The sequence below is a fragment of the Argentina anserina genome, chromosome 1, assembly GCF_933775445.1.
Source record: "Argentina anserina chromosome 1, drPotAnse1.1, whole genome shotgun sequence".
Classification (NCBI taxonomy): Eukaryota; Viridiplantae; Streptophyta; class Magnoliopsida; order Rosales; family Rosaceae; genus Argentina; species Argentina anserina.
The window spans coordinates 792,524-813,055 of NC_065872.1; the positions used below are offsets into that span (position 1 = coordinate 792,524).

Genomic DNA, 20,532 nt, shown 5'->3' on the forward strand with positions numbered 1-20,532 from the left:
CCTCCCTGTGCATTTCATCAGCCTATACCAAATCAACTACCTCCTCTTCTCGGCATTGCCCTCCCGCCGGAGACACACAACAATAACAATCAGACTCACTTCAGACGCTTGTTAGTACAATCGATTAGGATTGAGCTAGAGTAAGAATCCATTTTGGAGATTCTTATTCTGGTGCTCCAGAACTGGTACACCAAAACGACTTGTTTTGAGGAAACTGGTACTTGGGAAGACTTGTGTTTTGTCTTAGCTCAAGTCAATTCTTCTCAATATGTTTCAATACAGACATTGTTACTTTTCTTCATCATTACCAACTGAAAATCTTAATACGTGTTAAGCTTGGCAACCAATATGAAAAAAAAAAGCATGAAAATTTCATGTACCATTTACATATCAAGGGATCATATCTTGGGCAAATGATGGCGCATTATGTTTTAAATTTCTCAAAAAAGATTCAATCTTTTTATACTTTGTTGGTTGATGAACAAGAATTGATCACTACAAATCTACAATACAAACAAAAGATCGTTAAAACCATCATTAGTGACAATTGTTAAGTGTCTTAGTGACAATGGGCATCAAAACCTTACCTACCCTCAAGGATAATTTGGACTTTTCAGGTGCAAACCTGAAAATGAAATTGTTAAATTTACACTGGATTTTAAATTTTAATAAATATTGGGGATCGACGATCAGAGCCGCGGCCGTCGTTAACTTCTGGCCTGAAAATTCCTGCCTTAATTTAATTTCCGACTCCAAAGGTTCAACCTTTATTCATTGATTCATGTAATGGAAGCTGAAGAGTGTCCCACTACCACCGACTCCGCCATTGTCGCCGTCACCACCGCCATAGAATCCGCCATCGTTACAGTCGCCGCCACCGGCTCCAGCTCGCAGTTTCTTCCCGATAAATTTGCGGTGACCGGCGGCTGTCTCTCCGATGAGCTCAAACAGAATCAGGTGAATTGTTGGTGATGATGATGGTGATTTGGTTTAACTTTGGTTAATTACAGTGTAAAGTATTTTACTTTTTCTGGTAAATGTGGCATTAACTATGATTTGTTCTATCACACTATGAATTACCAGCTAAATTTTTCATCTTTAATGTAAATATTTTCATATATGAAGAAGTAGTAGTTTTGTAAGGATGCTTAATTTACTATCACACTATGAATTACCAGCTAAATTGTTCATCTTTAATGTAAATATTTTCATATATGAAGAACTAGTAGTTTTGTAAGGATGCTTAATTTATCATGTAATTTTTTTTCTGGCTTAAAATGTGTTTTTGTGTATTTGTACAAGTAGATAGTATCAGTGGCGAGTAAGATGAGACCCCGTAAGAAGTCCATGGCTGCTCAGACCGGAGGTAAGAAGCCACGTAAGAGGACCAAGTCCATGGCTGCTCAGATTGCTGAGGCTGTCACTCAGTACATTGCTGATCCGAGGAGAATTGGCGGAAATCCGGCTGAAAATGAGGAGGTTACACTAGTGACTGCATCTTCAACCGGTACCGGTATGTACAAGTGTATTGTTATAGCTTGTTAAAACCTGTTATAGCGTAATGTTGGTAACTCAAGAATGGTATGGTAGTGAAACTGAAAGCATTGAAACTGCAGGATTGATAATGAGTAAAAACTATCAATGGCAGACCATTTTAGTGATACTGACACGACAATCGGTAAAAGACATTATCATGAGAAAACAACTGAGAGTTTAACAAGCTGGAAGGAGAGTATAAGATCTTTTCGTATTGGTGACTGAGTTAGCATTGATGTAATAGGCATGATTACATGTACAACTAGTTTATGATCTTATTGTTAATATTACTGACTATGTTTCTCTATACATGTTCGGCAGAATCAGATGATGTAGTGCCAGTAACAGAAGAAAGCAAAAAGAGGAAGAATGGGCCTGGAAAACGAGGACCATCCACAGGCTCTAAAGCTGAGCAAATTAGGATTAGTACAGGGCATAAGATTGCTGTCAATCTTGATCCTGAGCATGGGAGGCCAATCGACAAAGGCGTTTCAAGCCTTTTGTCTAATGAATGTGGGAAAATTGTCAGGGAAAAGTGCCCTATGGTGCATGAAACGTGGACAAAGATTACCAGGGACGTGAAACATAACCTCAGAAAGGAGGTCGAAGTAAGTTTGTTTTTCCTTATAATTATGATGTGGTCTTTTTTTAGTTATTTATATTAACATTGGTACAGTAACTAAATTCTTAAGATGATGGATATTAGGTGAACTTTGACGTTGATGTACAACGCCCATCAATTGTGCATTACCTGAATAAGCTCATGGGTAAGGTGTATAGAGAGTTTAAGTGTGAGTTGCACAAGCACTACAAAAAGATGAGGTCCCTTGAAGAAGCACTTGATAAACCCCCAAAGGCGATGATAGCTAGAAATGATCCAGCTCAGTGGAAGTGTTTATGTAAACATTTCTCAGAGGAAAAGTTTAAGGTATGATAATGTTAATAACTGATGGCATACTAGCCTTTAAGATTTGGAATTTTGGTAATGTGTCATTAGTTATCCCATACACATTTTCAGACTGTCTAACCTATTGCAGAAGAAAAGTGAAACCAATGCAAAAAATCGAGCTGGAAAGGAGTATGAGCACTGTGGAGGTTCTCGTCCGCATGGTCTGTATTTTCAAGATAAAGTCCAGGTAAATTGTAATTAAGTTAGCTATTTGCCTCTGCAGTGTCAAGTGGGCGGTTTAGGGTCAATTTTTAGTCGCAGGACATTTAATTGGTTCAAAGTTGAAATTATGTTTCTTTTCTTTTGTTTAACTCAGGAAGGGTCGAAGTTTCCAGCAATCGAGACCTTCAGAGTTACTCATCTCAAAAAGGGGAGTAATGAATGGATCAGTAACAAAGCTCAAGAGCAATACGTATGTTTAAAATTTCGTTATTGATCTATCATATTACATATTATTGATGAAAAGTCAGCCAATATGAATGTCTTTATATCATACATTACTGATATTTCAGCCTAAAGAAAATTTTATTGGGTCTCCTAGTTTTAACATGTTCGTAACTATTTTTGAAGGATAAGATGATTCTGAAAGAGGAAGCCTATCTGCAAGTGTTGGCAGAGAAGCATCCGGGTGTTCCAATCAAAGAGTTGCCCATAACTCCTGAAGTTGGGATTGAGATTTTGAAGGAGGTACTTAGTGTGAAGCCAAAACAACCAGTTCGTGGATTGGGCACCTTTTGGGTAAATGAGAATCCAACCTCCAGCATTATAGAAGAACTAGAGGAAGTCTATGCTGAACTTGAGAGGGAGAGGGCAATTCGGACTAAAATTCAAGGAATGCTGAATGCCGCCTATGAACGGCTTGGTCAGCTTGATCCCGATTTTGAACCGCCACAGCTTCACCTGGTTGATCCTAATATTGAAGCGCCCCAGCTTGACCTGAATGGTGTTGATCAGCATCAAACTCATTAGTGTTTCGCCCAGGCAATTCATATACTTGTATATTGTGTAATTCTCTAACACTTGATCGGCTTTATGACTAAATTATCACTTCTAGCGCTAAGATTGTGTCCAATCTTATTGTTTCATTGTGCCATAATATATTCGTAGGCTAAAAGCAAAGACTTCAAATAAATAGGCAGCTCCCATGATCATAAAGAAATGGATACACTGTCCCAAAATGAATGCAACTTCGTTGGTAATTTGTACGTGTCCTCCTGAGAAATTACTGAGACGAGCCTTGTAGTAGAATTCTTTTTTGGTCAATACCTTGTAGTAGAATTCAGTAACAGAATCATAAACAAGAGGAAGAGAACACAAAGCTTAAAGCCTAAAACGAAGCTCTTGCTTGCTGCAGATATATCTGCAGTCAACTTGATACAACACTAAAAATAAAGGGTATTAAGGTTAGTTAAAAGACGTTATTGAGGAATAATCTATGCTAATTAAACCAAGCCAAACTACTTCCCTCGATCCTCTCTCTTATTGCTTTTGTTGCTTTAACTACCTTGACAAGACCACTTGAAAACAAAATCAACTAGAACAGATGCTTTTGTAATATCACCATGGCGAGACACTTATCTCGGATTCCCCGGAGTAACAACTATCCTACTCTTGTTTCCTCCTACACTTCCGTGAAGAACCATCATCCTCCTCCTATATAAGCCTGTAACAAATCAAGCAATTAACTTCACAGAGTATATGTAACTTGCAAATAGAGATAGCCAGAGAAAATATGGGAACTAAGATGATGCATATACTTCAGTTTGTCTTAGAAGGAAGCATATCAGTGCATGACATGGAGGTTGAGCAAAGACCATACCACCGTAACTGCAGCTGTGCAATGCACAAGGTGAAGGGTAGTTGCTCCAACGCTTGCCCTCAAAAGTCGAATATTTCCTTTCCCATGAAACAACCTCAGTCTCCTCGCTGGCTCAACACTATGGAACAAAGAAAACTCGAGTGCACCATTTCATGCAAAGTACAGAGAGAGCTCATCACTGCACAGTTGGATGAAAAGAGGTTAGGAACCGAGAAGCTAGCAATCTTATATACTTAAAAATGTTGGCCACCCATTTATATTGATGATGAAAGCTTTTCTCGATCTCTTCAGGGAAATCATGGAATCAAATCATGTCATTTCTACCTGACAGAAGAGCTGGCAGCAAGATGATATCACCCCTGTATAGTTTCTTCTAGGCCGGATAAAAAGAGAAAATAAACTAATTAAAATAAAGACCCTAAAGTGCCCTTCTCTTTTCACATTAGCATGTACTGTGTCTTTTCAAATGAGAATCGTTCACGTGTAAATAATATTTTCATATACATTTGCGACTATTCATCCTTCATAGTACATGTAATCGTGTATGATATTAATTTCTCCGTGATTTTTCCGAAAATATACATGTGGCTGTAATGGTTGGGAATTAGCAACTTAACAAGAATTTAAACGGAAATTTAGATACAAGAATTTCAAAACCTGACGCTTTCCAAATCTACAGACTGTATCGCAAACAAAAGTGAACGTTTAGAACTTTTTCTACGCACAGGATGCAACTACACTGCAATTCTAGCCGTCTAACCCGTGTTTAGGAATTTATGTTTTGTGATGAACCCGTGTTTTGGATTTTGTTTTGATTCGTCGTATGTTGTGTTTGATGTTGCAGTGGTTGGCTTTGGCAACAAGAGAGGACCCAACGCATCTGAGAAGTAGACGCTTTTTTGAAAGGATGAAGAACTTCTAGTAGTTTGAGGTTGTTTTAGTTGTATTGAACTTTTATGTCATTTTCAAGACCCTTAATTCTGGTTGTTAGTTAATAGAGATTCAAGTATTTTGCAATGCTGGATTTTGTGTTCTGGATCTGATTGACTTGGACGTAATGTGATATTGTTTCTGGATTTATTGGTGTTCTGCAATTGTGCTACATGTTGTTGGTTTTGCAATGTATGTTTTGAATGATTGAGGATCAAAACTCATACCCCTGATAAGAGAAGGGATAGTGATTATGAATTAGTTTGTATCATATAGGTTACAGACTGAGCAATGCTGCTAGAATCAGTAGAATGAGAAATTATGGCAGGTAAACCTGCGTGTGAAAACAGCAGGATGAGTTTCCTACGCTAAAAGATGGGATCTTTGCTTCTTTCAGTTTCTGCAATGCAGCATAATCCCTTGGCAGTGTTTGCTCAGAATCATATACGTTTATCCTCTTAGAATGTGACTTTCAGTTTCTACCATACAAAGCATTAGCAGTGTCTTATTGCTTAGCAGTGTTTGCTCAGAATTGAAGACTGGCTGCTTGGGAAGTTGGGAAGATGTTATACAGTTTGATTTTTGATATGGTAGAATGGTTTGATGCATAAGATCGAGAAACCTGTAATTTGTATTATTATTTAGTATCGACATGATAGAACGGCAAGCATCCAACATGTAACATGTGGGTTATACAAAATAGCTAAAACTGGTGCTTAAGCAATCTAAACTTTGTGTTCGTGTTTTGCACTACGCATCCAGTAAGTACTAGGTAGATAGCCATTAGAACTTGGATAATCAATTCCGACCAAAGGACTTGAGGTTTAGACATATAAATGTCCACCTGCCACTCTAGCAGCATGTCAAACTGACTTCTCATCTCTTTTACTTCTCATTTATGCAATGTTTCCTCCAAATGCTTTCTAGTTTCAAAAGCTCTAAAGCATACCTGCCAAATCTGAAATGTCAATACTTGTAGTAGAATTCAGTAGCAGAATCATAAACAAGAGGAAGAGGTCACCAAGTTAAAAGATATATAAGGTCAACTTAGTATAACATTAAACAATATAAGGTATTAAGGTTAGTTAAAAGACGTTATTGAGGAATACTCTGTGCTAAACGGCCTAAACCAAGCCAAACTACTTCCCTTGATCCTCTCTCTCTTATTGAATTTGTTGCTGTAACTACCCTGACAAGACCACTTGAAAACAAAATCAACTAGAACAAATGCTCAAAAAAAAAAAAAAAAACTAGAACAAATGCTTTCGTAATATTCTGAACTTCTCTCGGAGTCCCCGGAGTAACAATTATCCTATCTTGTTTCCTCCCACACTTGCGTGAAGAACCATCATCCTCCTCCTATATAATAAGCCTGCAACAAATCAAGGAATTAACTTCACAAAGTTTATGTTACATGTAAATAGAGATAGCCAGAGAAATTATGGAAACTAAGATGATGCATATGATTCAGTTTGTCTTAGAAGGCAGCATATCGGTGCATGACGTGGAGGTTGAGCAACGACCATACCACCGTAACTGCAGCTGTGCGATGCACAAGGTGAAGGGTAGTTGCTCCAACGCTTGCCCTCAACAGTCGAATATTTCCTTTCCCATGAAACAGCCCCTGTCTCCCCGTTGGCTCAACACTATGGAACAAAGAAAACTCGAGTGCATCATTTCATGCAAAGTACAGAGAGAGCTCATGAGCACAACACAGTTGGGAAAAAGAGGTCAGGAACTGAGAAGCTAGCAATCTTATTTCTTATGTACTTAAAAATGTTGGTCACCCATTTATATTGATAATGAACGCTTTTCTCGATCTCTTCAGAGAAACCATGGAACCAAATCATGTCATTTCTACCTGACAGAGAGCTACTGAGCCAGCAGCAAGAGGATATCTTAGTACCCCCTGTATAGTTTCTTCTAGGCCAGATAAGAAGAGAAAATAAATAAATTTGGCCACTGTAATACTCATTTTTATTGGAATTTCTATCATGCCACCACAACACAATCGGTAGAACATAAAATCCAAGTGACAGTTCACAGAAGGATCAATATTGTACTTCTCTATGATATAATTAAGAGTTGAGATTTTTGAGTTCCAAAATCATGATTAGATGTGCAAATGTATGAGAAAAAAAGAATATGTGATTTTGGCTAAAGAGAAAGAGTAATACTAAATGGACCACCAATTATTGAACCACCTATGCTAAACCCGTGTATTAAAACTACTTTCCGAACTTGGTTCCTATAGGTTTGGAATAGTATACAACATCTATCGGTGTACTTAGCCTCCATTTATAGAGTTGGTTCCCTCATTGTTTCAGTTGAAGGGGGAACGTTGAAGGAAGCCAGTTCTAAAATTAAAGTAAGGTCCGAGTGTTAAGCAGCGGCAACCAGACTGGACATGCAGAACGTACACAATGCTACTATAAGGTAAGTGTCAAAACTCCGAAATTTTCAAATGATAAAAATTCGAATTTGAAACTATAAACACTCTAAAACAATCTCAAATATATTGAAATCATCTTATAGTAACAGTGTATCGAAACTGAGTTCACAGTACGACTCAGTCGACTTAAATAATACATAACCAGTTTATACCTAAAGTATTATAACAAATGGAAATGTAAAATTCACTCAATCCTCACCACAAACAGAAGAAAGAAATCTTCAGCAATCTTCAGAGTAAGCTCTCAGAATCTACTAATTCCCACCTGCAGAATTATCTCATACACCATCGAATTGGTGCACCAGGATTATAAACACAAACTTAGTAAGTTTTTCAACCCGTATGAGTAAACTAACATTATAACATACATCGCATGCAAATGAAATATAATAGATAATATTTAAAGACAAGTGTACTCATGAGACACTGGATAACTCATCTGGTTGTCCAATATTATTTAAAAATATGTGTACTCATGAGATATTAGACAACTCATCTGTTACCCAATATCATTTAAAAACATGGATACTCATGAGATCCAAGCAACCCATATGTTACCCCTCATGTAGTACACCGGCAGACAGACTAGAGCTCTAACTGATCGTAACCGACACCCGGCCAAAGTTTGGTTCTGATTTAATGCCAACAACGTCCGAAGACCAGAAAAACGTTTTAACAAGACTCAATATTAAAACACGTACAATATAACAATCCACACATGTTTATGTATTACAACCAAGCGATTCTTGCACAACAATATAAATATAGTCACTCCAATAATCCGTTATATCAGAAGGTACGTTATCTCCCTTTCGGTCCCATCCGCCACAATTAATCGAACACAATACAACCCCATAATTTAAATAAACATTGTAACATTATATAATATAGCAACTCATATATATGTATCATATTTACCATTTTCGTACACATACACAACCCACTATATTATATAGATGTCACAGTTCAGTCTTTTTAAGAAATCATAAATATGACTCACCGCCAAGGGTAGACTCGTCATAGTGAGATTTACTCACATTCACCATAGTCCATAATCACTAAAACTTTTTAAAATCATTTATTAAAATAGCGTTTCACTTATCCATGAACCGTAGATGATCAAGTTCACGTAATTTAAATCAAAACATATCTTTAGAACAATTTTTATAAGCTAGTGATGCAATGATTATGTTAACAACGCAAACTAAATTCAATAATTATAACACTACTTCGATCATGATGATCATTGTGAAGTTTACTCACCTTAGCTCCCCTGTGTCTTCTACTCAAAACAAGGAAGGTACTAGCTACCACAATCACTCCATATCAAGGTTGCAAGTCATTAACACTTGAGACACGACAACAACAATTCAACCTAGAATTGCCAAACATTTAACAACAACTAACTTACTCAAGAATTAACCTAATACATGCAAATGACCTATGTAAATGCTCGTATCGACGAGCACATCACAATGGAGTAAACCATTACTCTGACACATGACCCAACACACCACCACCCGCCACCAATATTGGCGGCACTACCACTGTTCCGGTGACCACCAATGATCACCAAATTTACCACCACAATCTAAACAACATTTCCAACAACTTTCTAGTTGACAATAAAATCTAAATCCAAGTCTAAACAGTCTAATCGACGAAGAATATAAAATCAGCACTATTCACAAATCCTAGAAAAGGAAATCATAAGACTATTTTAGATTATTAATATACATCCTACAAGCTTCAAAACATAAGAAGAATCACCTTGATTGGTTTCCGAAAGAGGGAATTCTCCTCACTTCTCAAACAGAACAACCGTATTGTTTCTTCATTTCTGGGATCCAAACAACTCGAATCTCTCCCAAACATTAACCCAGATCGGTAGGGGACGAAGAGACGGTTCCAACGCCACCGGTCTCACTCACTTCCGTTGCCGGACGACGGAGATATGGCCGGAGAAAGATTCGGCAACAAAGAGGGAAAAATCGCATGAAACCGAGCTGATTTTCAATCTTTTCTCTTTCCTTTTATACTCTTTCCAAAATCATAAACCAAACTTCTGTTGCTAACAATTTTCACATACGACATCGCATGTCTGCAAACTCGTACTGACGAACTCTACGACTTTCATGAATGAAGTTTTATGAGATTCTTAACGAATCAAAAGATAACTCTTCACCCCTCACGTTAACGTTTCTGAGTATAAATCGCTCGAACACTTTCGTTTTCTCCCTCGTACTATATAATCGGATCCACAAATTTAAATATCTCCGAACAATAATTAGAAAATAATTATAAAATTTCAAAATATTACTATAAGTGATTTCTTTGCATGCTTCATCTTTCCATGCATTAGTATTACCAGCTCAGAGATGATTTACATCTCTATGTATCGTTCATAAACTCTGCAATAGAATTGGGCATAGGCAAACTTGAAGGAACATATAGTAAGTACTGCAGTGAACAAAGCAAATTGCACCTCTATCTGTCACTACATATATAGATCAATGAAGTTATATGCTCTCCTATCATTTCCAGGATATGTCTCTACATCTTTCTATGTCTCTCTCACTGTTTTCTTCGATGCCATCCAGACTTCCACCATTTTTCCAATGAGAATGACAAAAGTACATGCTTATGTAACTCGATCACATGATATAACGAGAGCAGGTTTCTTTGAGAAGTTGATTACTGCAAGGCATGGTTATTCTGCATCTTTCACCACATCTTCACTAGATATATAGTAAATTTTCAGCTCACCTGGGGGGCTGGGCCACAGTAACAACGTCATGAATTCCTCAGTAGTACTTACCCTCAAATCTGATCCTTCTCCAAGCTTGCTTCTGCAATGTCACTGGGGTTTAAGTGTTTAACAACTTCAAGTTTTACCTTCAATGGTGAATTTTCCCAACTAAAGAACCAAACTTTACCTCAAACACATCATAGTGATCATACCCAAAACCTTGCCACCTGTCCAAAGTTAACCAGAATTAATTACCTGTGGCCCCACAATCCTCTCTATGGCTTAGCCGCTTAGCTCAAACTCTGTCTCATTATCCCCAGAATCCCAAAGATCCAAACTTTGAACTCAACAAGAACCAAACTCACTTCAGCTCTTCATGGGCTACTCTATAATCACACCACCACCCACTCCGTCACCCCATCTCCACCCGAACCCGAAACCCAAGCCCAATACCATCTCCCTAACCCGCCGCTCCCTCCTCCTCTCCTCCACCGCCCTCACCCTCCCCTCCTCCGCCGCATCCCCTCCGCCACCCGACACCACCATCACCGACCGCGTCTTCCTCGACTTCAGCCTCTGCCCCACCTACTTCCGCTGGTCCTCCGAGCAACCCGTCCTCTGCCCCGACCCGGTCCCACTCGGCCGGATCGTTCTCGGCCTCTACGGCCACCTCGTACCCATCACCGTCACCAACTTCAAGGCCATGGTCACCTCCGCCGCCTACAAGGGCACAACCGTCCATAAACTCTTCCCCGGTCAGTACTTCCTCGCCGGCCACCAGGGTGATAAACCCGGCGACGTGCGGCGGCCCATTGGGCTTATCGCTCGGAACACCGAGACCGTCGAGCCCAAGGCGTTTGAGTTGACCCACTCCCGGCCGGGGCTGCTGTCGCTTAGTCTGTCGGAGAACGACGACGAAGATGAGATCAAGTTCGACCCGGATTACCGGAATGTGGAGTTCTCCATCACTACTGGGCCCGGTCCATGTCCTCAGCTCGATTACAAGAACATTGTCTTCGGCTCTGTAATCGAAGGTTACATTTTTATTTTATTGCACTATGTTATTGAATAGATACACATCGGTGCACTTTCCTAACTGATATAGGATAATATTAATGTATCAATGCATCAAGTAAATTGGCTCAAAGATAGTAAATTATGACATAGTGTAGTTGCTTACTGTTAATGTAGTGATGGGGAGTTTTTCCTAGCTGATTTACTAACTGAAGCGTTGTTCTGTTTTTGGGTTTGTGAAGGTTTGGATGTTGTGACGGCTATAGCAGCTATACCGACGTACAGACCGTCCGAGAGAATACAGCAGTTCAACGATTTTGCAACGTTTCTTGGAGACGATAGAGCAATGCAGGCACGGGCGCTGTGGAATAAGCCGCTCAAGACTGTGTATATCAGTGACTGTGGTGAGCTTAAAGTTGCAAAGCCTTCCTTTTCTCCTCCTAGTCTACCGTAAGCACTCACAAGTTACAAAGAGTCGTGTACATTCAACGTTGCATATAATGTAAATGTTTGCAATTGCTGTTTTTGCTCACTGTAGCACTGATCGTCGTGTTTCATAAGAGGATTCTTGAATATTGAAAGACTGCTGATTTTGTTTCAGAAATGAAGATTCAGTTATAAAGACAGTTCAAGTTGTATAACATGCTTCATACGTCTTATGCTTTGAGGAAGTAATAGCAATGTTAAAATTTTGGACAGAAATATAACTCAGTCTAATAGAGACCATTACTAGCTTGTATAGTTGTATTACCAAGTTCATGATCTGAGGCAAAATGTTAGATTGACTAATAGGAAAAACTTCGGGAGGTATGTACATATGTTGTAGACTAATCGCTGTCTAAACTCTTTCTCCTTTCGCTGTAGTCTTTCTTCTCTTATGAATTTCTACTTTGATCTAGAGTTCTCCACAATAGGAAATAGGTTGCTACTATATATATAGTCACAACTCCAACAGGGTTGCAATTCTAGAAAATGTATTTCCTGCTATGTCTGCAACTCTTCATTAGTCTACATCACTTCAATGCCAATCAATGCAATACATGTTACACTCTGCACCCATTCCATTTGTTCACATCCTGCTGGAACCAAAGACAATGTCAGTGCATGCCAATTTCACTGATTTAGGTACTGATCGTAGTGAGAATATAAACAATCTTAAGCTCTTGTATGCCCCAAAAGGTTGCTTAAAACTTGGAAGGTACGGCTGGTTGATGTGGCATAGATGCGTTTGAGGCCAATGTACCTGAAGATGGTCGGGTGAGATGAAGCCGGCGAACTGGCCGAGTCGTAACAGTTTGCTCCAACTCTAGGTTCAAGTCTCATGCTGTATCCTCTCTAGAGCTCCTCTCCTTGGACAGAAACAACTTTGAAGAAAGGTGCCAACATTATGACATCCATCTTGCAGGTGGGCTTCAGCTCTCTTCCGGGTTTGGGCCTCTTTGAAGCGGGGGCCCAATTTGTGCAGAAGACCTTACTGTAGAACGGGCGTTTGAGTTAAGTGAGTGGGACCCACAGAAGGTGCGCGTGAAGGAACAGCCGCCAGCCAGCCGCGCCTGAGTCTCTTTCTCTCTCTCCTAATCTTACAGAGGAACAGAGGCGGGGCCCGCACGTGCTGCTTTTTTAACCACAGCTGTACGAACAGGATTCTCTGACACGAGAGGCGTGATTTTTCAAGTGGTCCATGAAACTGAGGGGCGACACGTGTATAGTACGGGGTCGACGTCGCTGTGCTAGTAGGGACGGGGGCTTAACTGTATTCATCTTCGTCTCTGTTGTGTAATCAGAGTACTCCCAACAAAGATCTAACGACTTCCGACCGAATCTAATGAAGGCACTAGTTTCTCAATAAACCTAAAGCTCGGAACTGAAATTAGAGGCGGCAAGTGTCTGAAAAGACCAAGCCCGTCACATGCCAAGTCCGTTAAAAATCGACATGATCCGAGTTTGTTATTGTAATAGGTCGGATTGAGCATATATATTTTAACTTATGGGTCAAGTCCGGTCTGAGCCTGTTTTGGGCCCGGCATGACTTAAACACAATAATTTATTGACTGACCAGTTAAACATATAATTTTATATTATTTATATAAAAATATTTAAATAATTATAATAATGAGAATTGAATATTATACTTTTTAAATATAAACCTCTTGATTATTTTATTATTTTAATTATATCACAAAAATATCATCAAAGTAGTGATAAAAAATTTATAATTTTGACATATATAACGTTTTAGAACTTTTCTAAATAGTTATATAAAAAAAATATTATATTTACATTTTTTATATTAATTATGTCATAAAGCTATTGGCCCGGGCCGACCCGCTTCTTGGCCCGACATAGGCTTGGGTCGTGTGCCGGGCATGACTTACTATTTAAGCAAATGGGCTGGTCCAAGCATAGCATGAGCACAGTTTTGCCCTTCTTAAAATTGGTTGGGTCGGCCCGACCCGGCTCATTTGCCACCTCTAACTAAAATGCGTCACTTCGGTTTAATTATTTTTGTAACGTAACTATTTAAGTAAACTGAACTTGGGACTAAAACGTATCTCTTACAATATTTTTGCACAACATTCTTAGATGTGTGACAAATTTTGAAACATTATAACAAAAAGAGTAAAGTGAGCAATCAACTAAAGTATCAATATGGCAACTCTCTCTTTTCCAATTGTGGGCAACTGATACAATCAGCTCACGTACGTTAAATGGCTTTTGTTCCGATTTCACCGTATCCGACTTTTAGCGTACCAAGTTCCATATGATCTTCCTAATAGGGTGATACGTGCTCAATTCTACGAAAGTATCATACTCCGTTCCAGCATATGCTTCCTAATAGCCTAATTGTTAATTTATGTTAACTAACTGAGACCAGTTTAGTTTATTTCACTTCTCGTAAGAAATTTATAACTAATCTAACCGGTTTAAGGGTTAATATAACTTTTTGTTTATTGTAACGCTTCTTCAACGCAACTTTTTACGCTGTTTTAAATAGTTCCCGTCATTATCCAAATCGGATTATTGATAAAACCCAACCTAGTTCATGTCTAACATTACCTTGCTTAGCAAAACCCTAACCTCGCTAGCGAGACCCTAAAGTGCTCCTCTTTTCACATTAGCATGTACAGTCTGTGAATTTGTTATGTTTGAAAATGGGGGGGCTCGTACTCTGTCTGGTTCTACAAAGCCTCATGTTGCTTCAGCGTATCTCAAGGGTTAAAGCACAAAGTTGTTCCTCCTTTTCCTTCATTTCACTTTTCTTCTCCGGCACCAGCTTCTCTTATCTCTTCCAACGATTTTAAAATACTTCCCAGTGTCTACTACTGTCACAACAGCTTCCTGCATATACCAAATGGTGAAATGTCTCCCAGAATCTCTATTGAAAGTTTGAAACTTCCTGCAACAATACAAATTCGTATCGTGTTGCCCAATACCATTCCTATTGAGACACATTTGGCTTCACCGTGCACATCTTCCCATTTCCAGCTAGCCACCACTTGCATATAGCTCCTGCATTATCCTCTTCCTGCTCACCCATCCCATCTAGCTCCCTTTCTACAATCTGCAAAGGATATGCATCTAATAAGGAAAACATGTGAGTTGAGACTTTACCATTGGGGCAATTATTTCCACTACTTGCGGGTTCTATATAGAAACTCGCTAATATGGCTCCGTAATGCAAGTAAAATGTACTCGGGGACCGTCGCACTAGTCCTTACAAAACGAGGCATGACACTTAAATGAGAATCGTTCACCTACGTGTGAATAGTCTTTTCACATTTGTGTCAATGAATAATTTATAGTACGTGTGTGACATTTCTCCGTCATTTTCCGAAAATACACATGTGGCTGTAATGGTTGGTAATTAGCATCGTATTGAGATAACATAACCGAAATATCAGTGGTGTTGGCTCTCTAAAATCACCAACCAGTCCAAACTTCAGACTACGTTGTGGTATGAACAATGCCCCCCCCCCCCCCCCCCCCAAGTCTACAACAGCCACAGTAGAACTTATGAGAAGGTCATCAATTATCAATTTTTGTCTTATTAAACTCGGCCTCTTCTTTGTCATATCCGCCACGTGTCGGCGTATCTCGACCGTTGGATCCGTCCCCTCCTCCCTTCTCCTCGGTACCGGCGTCAGCCAGTCATCATCATCATCACTCTCTCAGGTCTCAACTCAGAAACCAAAGTCGTCCCTCTCCCAAAAAAACAGAGAGCTTTTTATTAACCGCGCTTTCCTCAAGAACTGAACAGGGCTTATCTTTTCAGCTGAAACCACAAAAACCTCAAATGGCTTTCCACCACCACCACCAAACCCCTCATCACGAAATGGCCTTCTCCTTTCCAGACACCCAACAACCCCCGCAGCTCGCGCACACGTGGCTCAACGCGCCGCCGTTCCGCTCCCAGAACAGCTTCTCCCGCAGCGGCGGAGGCGACGACGACGTCGTCATATCGCCGTCCGGGAAAAGCGGCGATCGCAGCGGCGAGGAGGAGGAGCTGGAGTGCGAGAGCGGGAGGTTCAAAGCAGACATAGTGGGCCACCCTTTGTACGAACAGTTGGTCTCGGCACACGTGTCGTGCCTGAGGATCGCCACGCCGGTCGACCAGCTGCCGAAGATCGACGAGCAGCTCCTGCAGTCGCAGCGCGTGGTGGACAAGTACTTGGCGATGAGAGCCAGCGGCGATTTTCAAGTCATGGATGAGAAAGAACTGGACTTGTTCATGGTTAGACTCAAACTGTTTCCTTTTTTAGATTAAAGATCATAACTTTTTGGTCGTACGAATTGCAAGCCTTTACAGTTTGGCCCTTCAAAATGTTTGTATTCTTAGTTTTGCACTGAGAATCTGAGTTTTGAGTCCGAAAAATCTCTACTTTGTTTGGTGTTTGTAGACAAACTATGTTCTTTTGCTTTGTTCCTTCAAAGAACAACTGCAGCAACATGTTCGAGTTCATGCCATGGAAGCAGTCATGGCTTGTTGGGAGCTTGAGCAGTCTCTACAAAGCTTGACAGGTAATTTTCCACAAATTACTCTAGTGAAAATAAGAAACTAACATTTTCTTTTCTTTTGTGCTTGGAATTTAAATGATACAACTTTTGATCACTGTTATGGTTCTGATTTGAGTGCTAAGATCAGAAGTTCTGGTTATGACTTTTATCTCTCCTAAAAAGAGAGAAGCAAGGCGTGCAATTAGTTACAGTGTCTTACAGTCTCTTTTCAGTGGATTCTTCTTGTTTGAAACTTTGAATAGTGCCTAAAGGTTTTCACTCCTTAATTTATGATTAGGGGATTCAAAAACCATAATTTGTAATCTTTATGCTGTTATGGTTCTACAGAAAACTAGTGTTTAGAGTTTATGATGACTTTATTGATGTGAAAACACAGGTGTGTCAACGGCTGAGGGCACTGGGGCTACAATGTCCGATGATGATGAACAATTCGATGGTGATATTAGCTCGTATGATGCAAGTCTAGATGGACATGACACCATGGGCTTCGGTCCTCTCGTGCCAACTGAAAGTGAGAGGTCTCTAATGGAGCGCGTAAGGCAAGAATTGAAGCATGAATTAAAGCAGGTATAGTTCGATCCACACTACAGATTCATGTTCTATAAATGCAAGATTCTTAGTGGTATATAACATGTGGTGCATATTACAGGGTTACAAGGAAAAGATTGTTGACATTCGGGAGGAAATTCTGCGTAAGAGAAGAGCAGGGAAACTTCCTGGTGACACCACTTCTGTGTTGAAAGCTTGGTGGCAAACACATTCTAAATGGCCTTACCCAACTGTGAGTTTACAGTTCCAACTATGTCTAATAATCAATCCCCCATGTTTAGCTTACTAAAAAGTTAACCCTCTTTTCATTTGCTAAAATAGGAGGAAGACAAAGCGAGGCTGGTGCAGGAAACAGGGTTGCAATTGAAGCAGATTAATAACTGGTTTATCAATCAAAGAAAACGGAACTGGCACAGCAACCTCTCCACAACTTCTGTTTTGAAGAGCAAGCGCAAGAGGTACGAATATTGCACACATAATCATTAATGGTTGTTAATCTTGTTCAATTGCTTTGTTAGACCTTGTATATAAATCTCTTCCCCATTGTTACAAAAAGTAATGCAGGTGATGGCAACACGCAACGATTCAAGTAACCCTGACACTTTTAACTTATGGAAGGATGAAGTTTATTTCTAGTGTATTAAAAGCTTAGACTATGGTGCTGCTGCCTCATTCCCTCGATCACTTCCGAGTCTGACACCATCTCATCAAAATGTTAAAGCATGTAACAGGAAGAAACTCCAAGGAGGCCGTATTTGGGTCTGGATAGAGTTTTTGTAAGCTAAGAACCCTTTACATTTCAATGTTCGCTTTCTGTATTTGATATCTATCGATGACAATGGTTATAATATAGATTATAGGTGTGTCATATATTAGAGTTTTCTGTTTTTCTACTTTCTATTATTGTTGCATGACTTGCAATCTTGCATCCAAGAGTGGCATGCCCATAATTGAATTGGAATTTTCATCCAAGGTTTACGACTGAGAAAAGACTGCATACTGTTCTGTATGATGCAGAACACAATCATTCAACAAATGAAAAAGAATGACAACCGGCCTAATTCTAATCTAACCTTGAGATCCTACAGATGCATATACATCAACAATCGGACCCTGCTGAGAAATTAAGCTCGAAGGAGCTGCAAACCTCGCTGGGAAATGAACAGCCCGACTCTCCCCATCTCTAGCATCACTGCTGTTATCAAAATTGAGTTTATAGCTATTCATATCATACTGGAACCTATTCTTCGGCTTCGTTTTCTTGCACAATGTAACTTTTCCCTTCCTACGTCCCCTGAAACATGCACCAATAAATTCTTGCACCCCGGCCCTCCATAAACCTCCGTAAACTCCCTAGCCTTGTTCAGCTTCTTCCTCCACCTTGTCACCTCCTTGGTGCTCCTGTCACATCCTATTGGGAGGTACTTACCTCCATTTTTGCTGCTGCTTCGCTTCCATGGGAACCTGAAAACCCCGAAACAGCCGTGATCACAACCCCGGGTTTCCTCTTCGTAGGCATCCATCTCTACTTCTCCTTGATCATGGTATCAAGAGGATTGAAGGGTGGTCGCTCATCAAGTCTGGTACGTTTTTGTTTGGAACGGAACGACCTATATACCTGGGAGCTTATATGTTGTAGGAAATTTCCCAAACCCGTGCGGGCAAGGAATGATGTTAAAATCCAAAGCGGTGTCGTTTACCCCATCACGCTCTGGATTCCTTTTTCTTTTTTGGTACGTAAATACCTTACAACTATCATGAAATAATGATATTAACAGTTAATCAGTTGCTTTTCTTAAGCACCAAGATCTCTGCAGACATTTTGACTAAAGAAACAGATGAAAATCCATCCTATTTAGCCTTAGGTATGAAACAATAAGACCCTCGCGTCGTGAAAAAGAGTGAGGACTTTGTTTGGGGTTTATTTGTTTGGACTTTGTTTGGCGTTGTTATTAGTGTTGAACAAAGCCATGAAACCAACAGAGAAAGAGCATACAACCAATCCAATCCTCAGATTCTTGTATATTTATGTCGAAACGTGATAGCAAACAATTGATTCAAAGGTAAACCGTCATACCCAACAGAGTCGACAACATTATAAGATTCTGTGAAACAAAGAAACAAGCCTTTCCTAATCAAATCAAAACAAGGACACCAAGCATCTTCCAATGGCTGGGAACAAGGGTGAGACACAGCTGGGATGACCAAGAAATTTCCTGCATGTCACTTTGGAACCGGAGGCTGCATCGAGGGCGGTTTCTGCTGTGCTTGGCCTTGCACTTTAGGAGGAATCTTTGCAGCCATAGCACGTAATTGGTTTGCGATCTCGGTGAAATTCAGTCTCTCAGATGGCTCAGCTGACCAACATCTCTCCATCAATGTTTTCCACTCCGGATCACAAGACTTGGGGATCGGTGGCCGCAATGTATTGCTCACAATACCGCCTGCAATCATATATGAACAGCTCACTATCAATTAACTCTCAATCCTGGTAAGCCATAAATGAATCAAGCATGTTTACAGAAATAACAAGTTATATTAGTGAGTAGAACACCTATGATAGCACCATAGTGCAAGTCACCATATGGTTCTTCTCCAGTGAGGAGCTCCCACAGTACGATACCAAAAGAAAACACATCAACCTAATTCCCAAAGAAAAAAGAGGTCAATAAAACCATACCCAAGAGACCATCAACGTTTCAAGGGAAAAAAGGACAACACAAACCTTCTCAGAGACAAGGCTACTGCTACCATTCAAAAGTTCAGGTGCCATCCAAGGAAGTGTTCCTCGCACACCACCGGAGATCAGTGTCTGACACCTTCGATAGGCCCAAATGTGAATATTCTTTTTGAGTCAACTTTGATCAAGGTCTTCATTTCCAAAAAAAAAAAAAAACTTTGATCAAGGTCTTACAAATACTTTATTAATTCATGTCACTAGATTACTATATGGAACATCATGGGAAATTATTTGCTGCAAATAAACCATTCTAAATGCAAGGAAGAGCGGTCGAGTCACATGCCTTGCAAATCGGCCGGTGTGGATCTCGCAGATTTACAAGTAAATTGTCACTTTTCAAATCAAAGTGCACTATATTCTTTCCATGCAGGTACTCCATTCCAAATGCCACATCCATTGCTATCAATAACCGCTTGCGCTAAATAGACATTCACAACTCTTCAGGTAAAGGGTAATACATATGCGACACAAATTAAACAAAACAAGATGATCAGAAATTCCACGATGATTATTACGAGCATCTGTACATATATGCCTTCGCCTCCGCAATCTAATTCGTTAGTATCCATTTGTGAAGTTAAGAACGGTTACGTAATCAATGTAAGTTTATATACAGCAACAATATACAATATGTATAAACAGTTACAGATAAAACACAATTAACCCAGTCAATCAAACGAATAATCCTCAGTCCCTCTGCCCAGGAGTAACTTAGCTACAGAAAGGATACGTAGTTTATTTACATAAATATATATACAGCGTAAATGTGTATAAACAG

General features: G+C 39.8%; 4 protein-coding genes across 5 annotated transcripts; 3 read left to right on the forward strand and 1 right to left on the reverse strand.

Annotated features, from left to right (window-relative positions):
* The first annotated feature begins 689 nt into the window (after positions 1 to 689).
* On the forward strand, positions 690 to 3,551 carry LOC126793736 (uncharacterized). The gene is made up of 7 exons (XM_050520348.1): positions 690 to 957; positions 1,306 to 1,513; positions 1,858 to 2,144; positions 2,243 to 2,464; positions 2,574 to 2,672; positions 2,802 to 2,897; positions 3,056 to 3,551. The coding sequence occupies exons 1-7, from the start codon at positions 787 to 789 to the stop codon at positions 3,452 to 3,454; spliced, it is 1,482 nt and encodes a 493-aa protein (XP_050376305.1). The 5' UTR covers positions 690 to 786; the 3' UTR covers positions 3,455 to 3,551.
* Positions 3,552 to 10,759: 7,208 nt separating this feature from the next.
* On the forward strand, positions 10,760 to 12,262 carry LOC126792302 (peptidyl-prolyl cis-trans isomerase CYP28, chloroplastic). Its single transcript, XM_050518762.1, has 2 exons — positions 10,760 to 11,469; positions 11,692 to 12,262. The coding sequence occupies exons 1-2, from the start codon at positions 10,812 to 10,814 to the stop codon at positions 11,901 to 11,903; spliced, it is 870 nt and encodes a 289-aa protein (XP_050374719.1). The 5' UTR covers positions 10,760 to 10,811; the 3' UTR covers positions 11,904 to 12,262.
* A 3,346-nt stretch (positions 12,263 to 15,608) lies between these two features.
* LOC126783031 (homeobox protein knotted-1-like 3) lies at positions 15,609 to 17,885 on the forward strand. 2 transcript variants are annotated; one of them, XM_050508525.1, is made up of 6 exons: positions 15,609 to 16,181; positions 16,348 to 16,468; positions 16,842 to 17,032; positions 17,115 to 17,246; positions 17,336 to 17,472; positions 17,579 to 17,885. In XM_050508525.1, the coding sequence occupies exons 1-6, from the start codon at positions 15,744 to 15,746 to the stop codon at positions 17,580 to 17,582; spliced, it is 1,023 nt and encodes a 340-aa protein (XP_050364482.1). In that variant the 5' UTR covers positions 15,609 to 15,743; the 3' UTR covers positions 17,583 to 17,885. The 2 variants fall into 2 exon arrangements, with proteins under 2 accessions (XP_050364482.1, XP_050364405.1); XM_050508448.1 differs by having other exon boundaries at positions 15,610 to 16,181; positions 17,571 to 17,885.
* Positions 17,886 to 19,237: 1,352 nt separating this feature from the next.
* LOC126792525 (uncharacterized) lies at positions 19,238 to 20,323 on the reverse strand. The gene is given in 5 exon segments (XM_050518936.1): positions 19,238 to 19,458; positions 19,569 to 19,656; positions 19,740 to 19,882; positions 20,028 to 20,172; positions 20,270 to 20,323. Coding segments are annotated over 5 exon segments (651 nt in total).
* Positions 20,324 to 20,532: the final 209 nt, after the last annotated feature.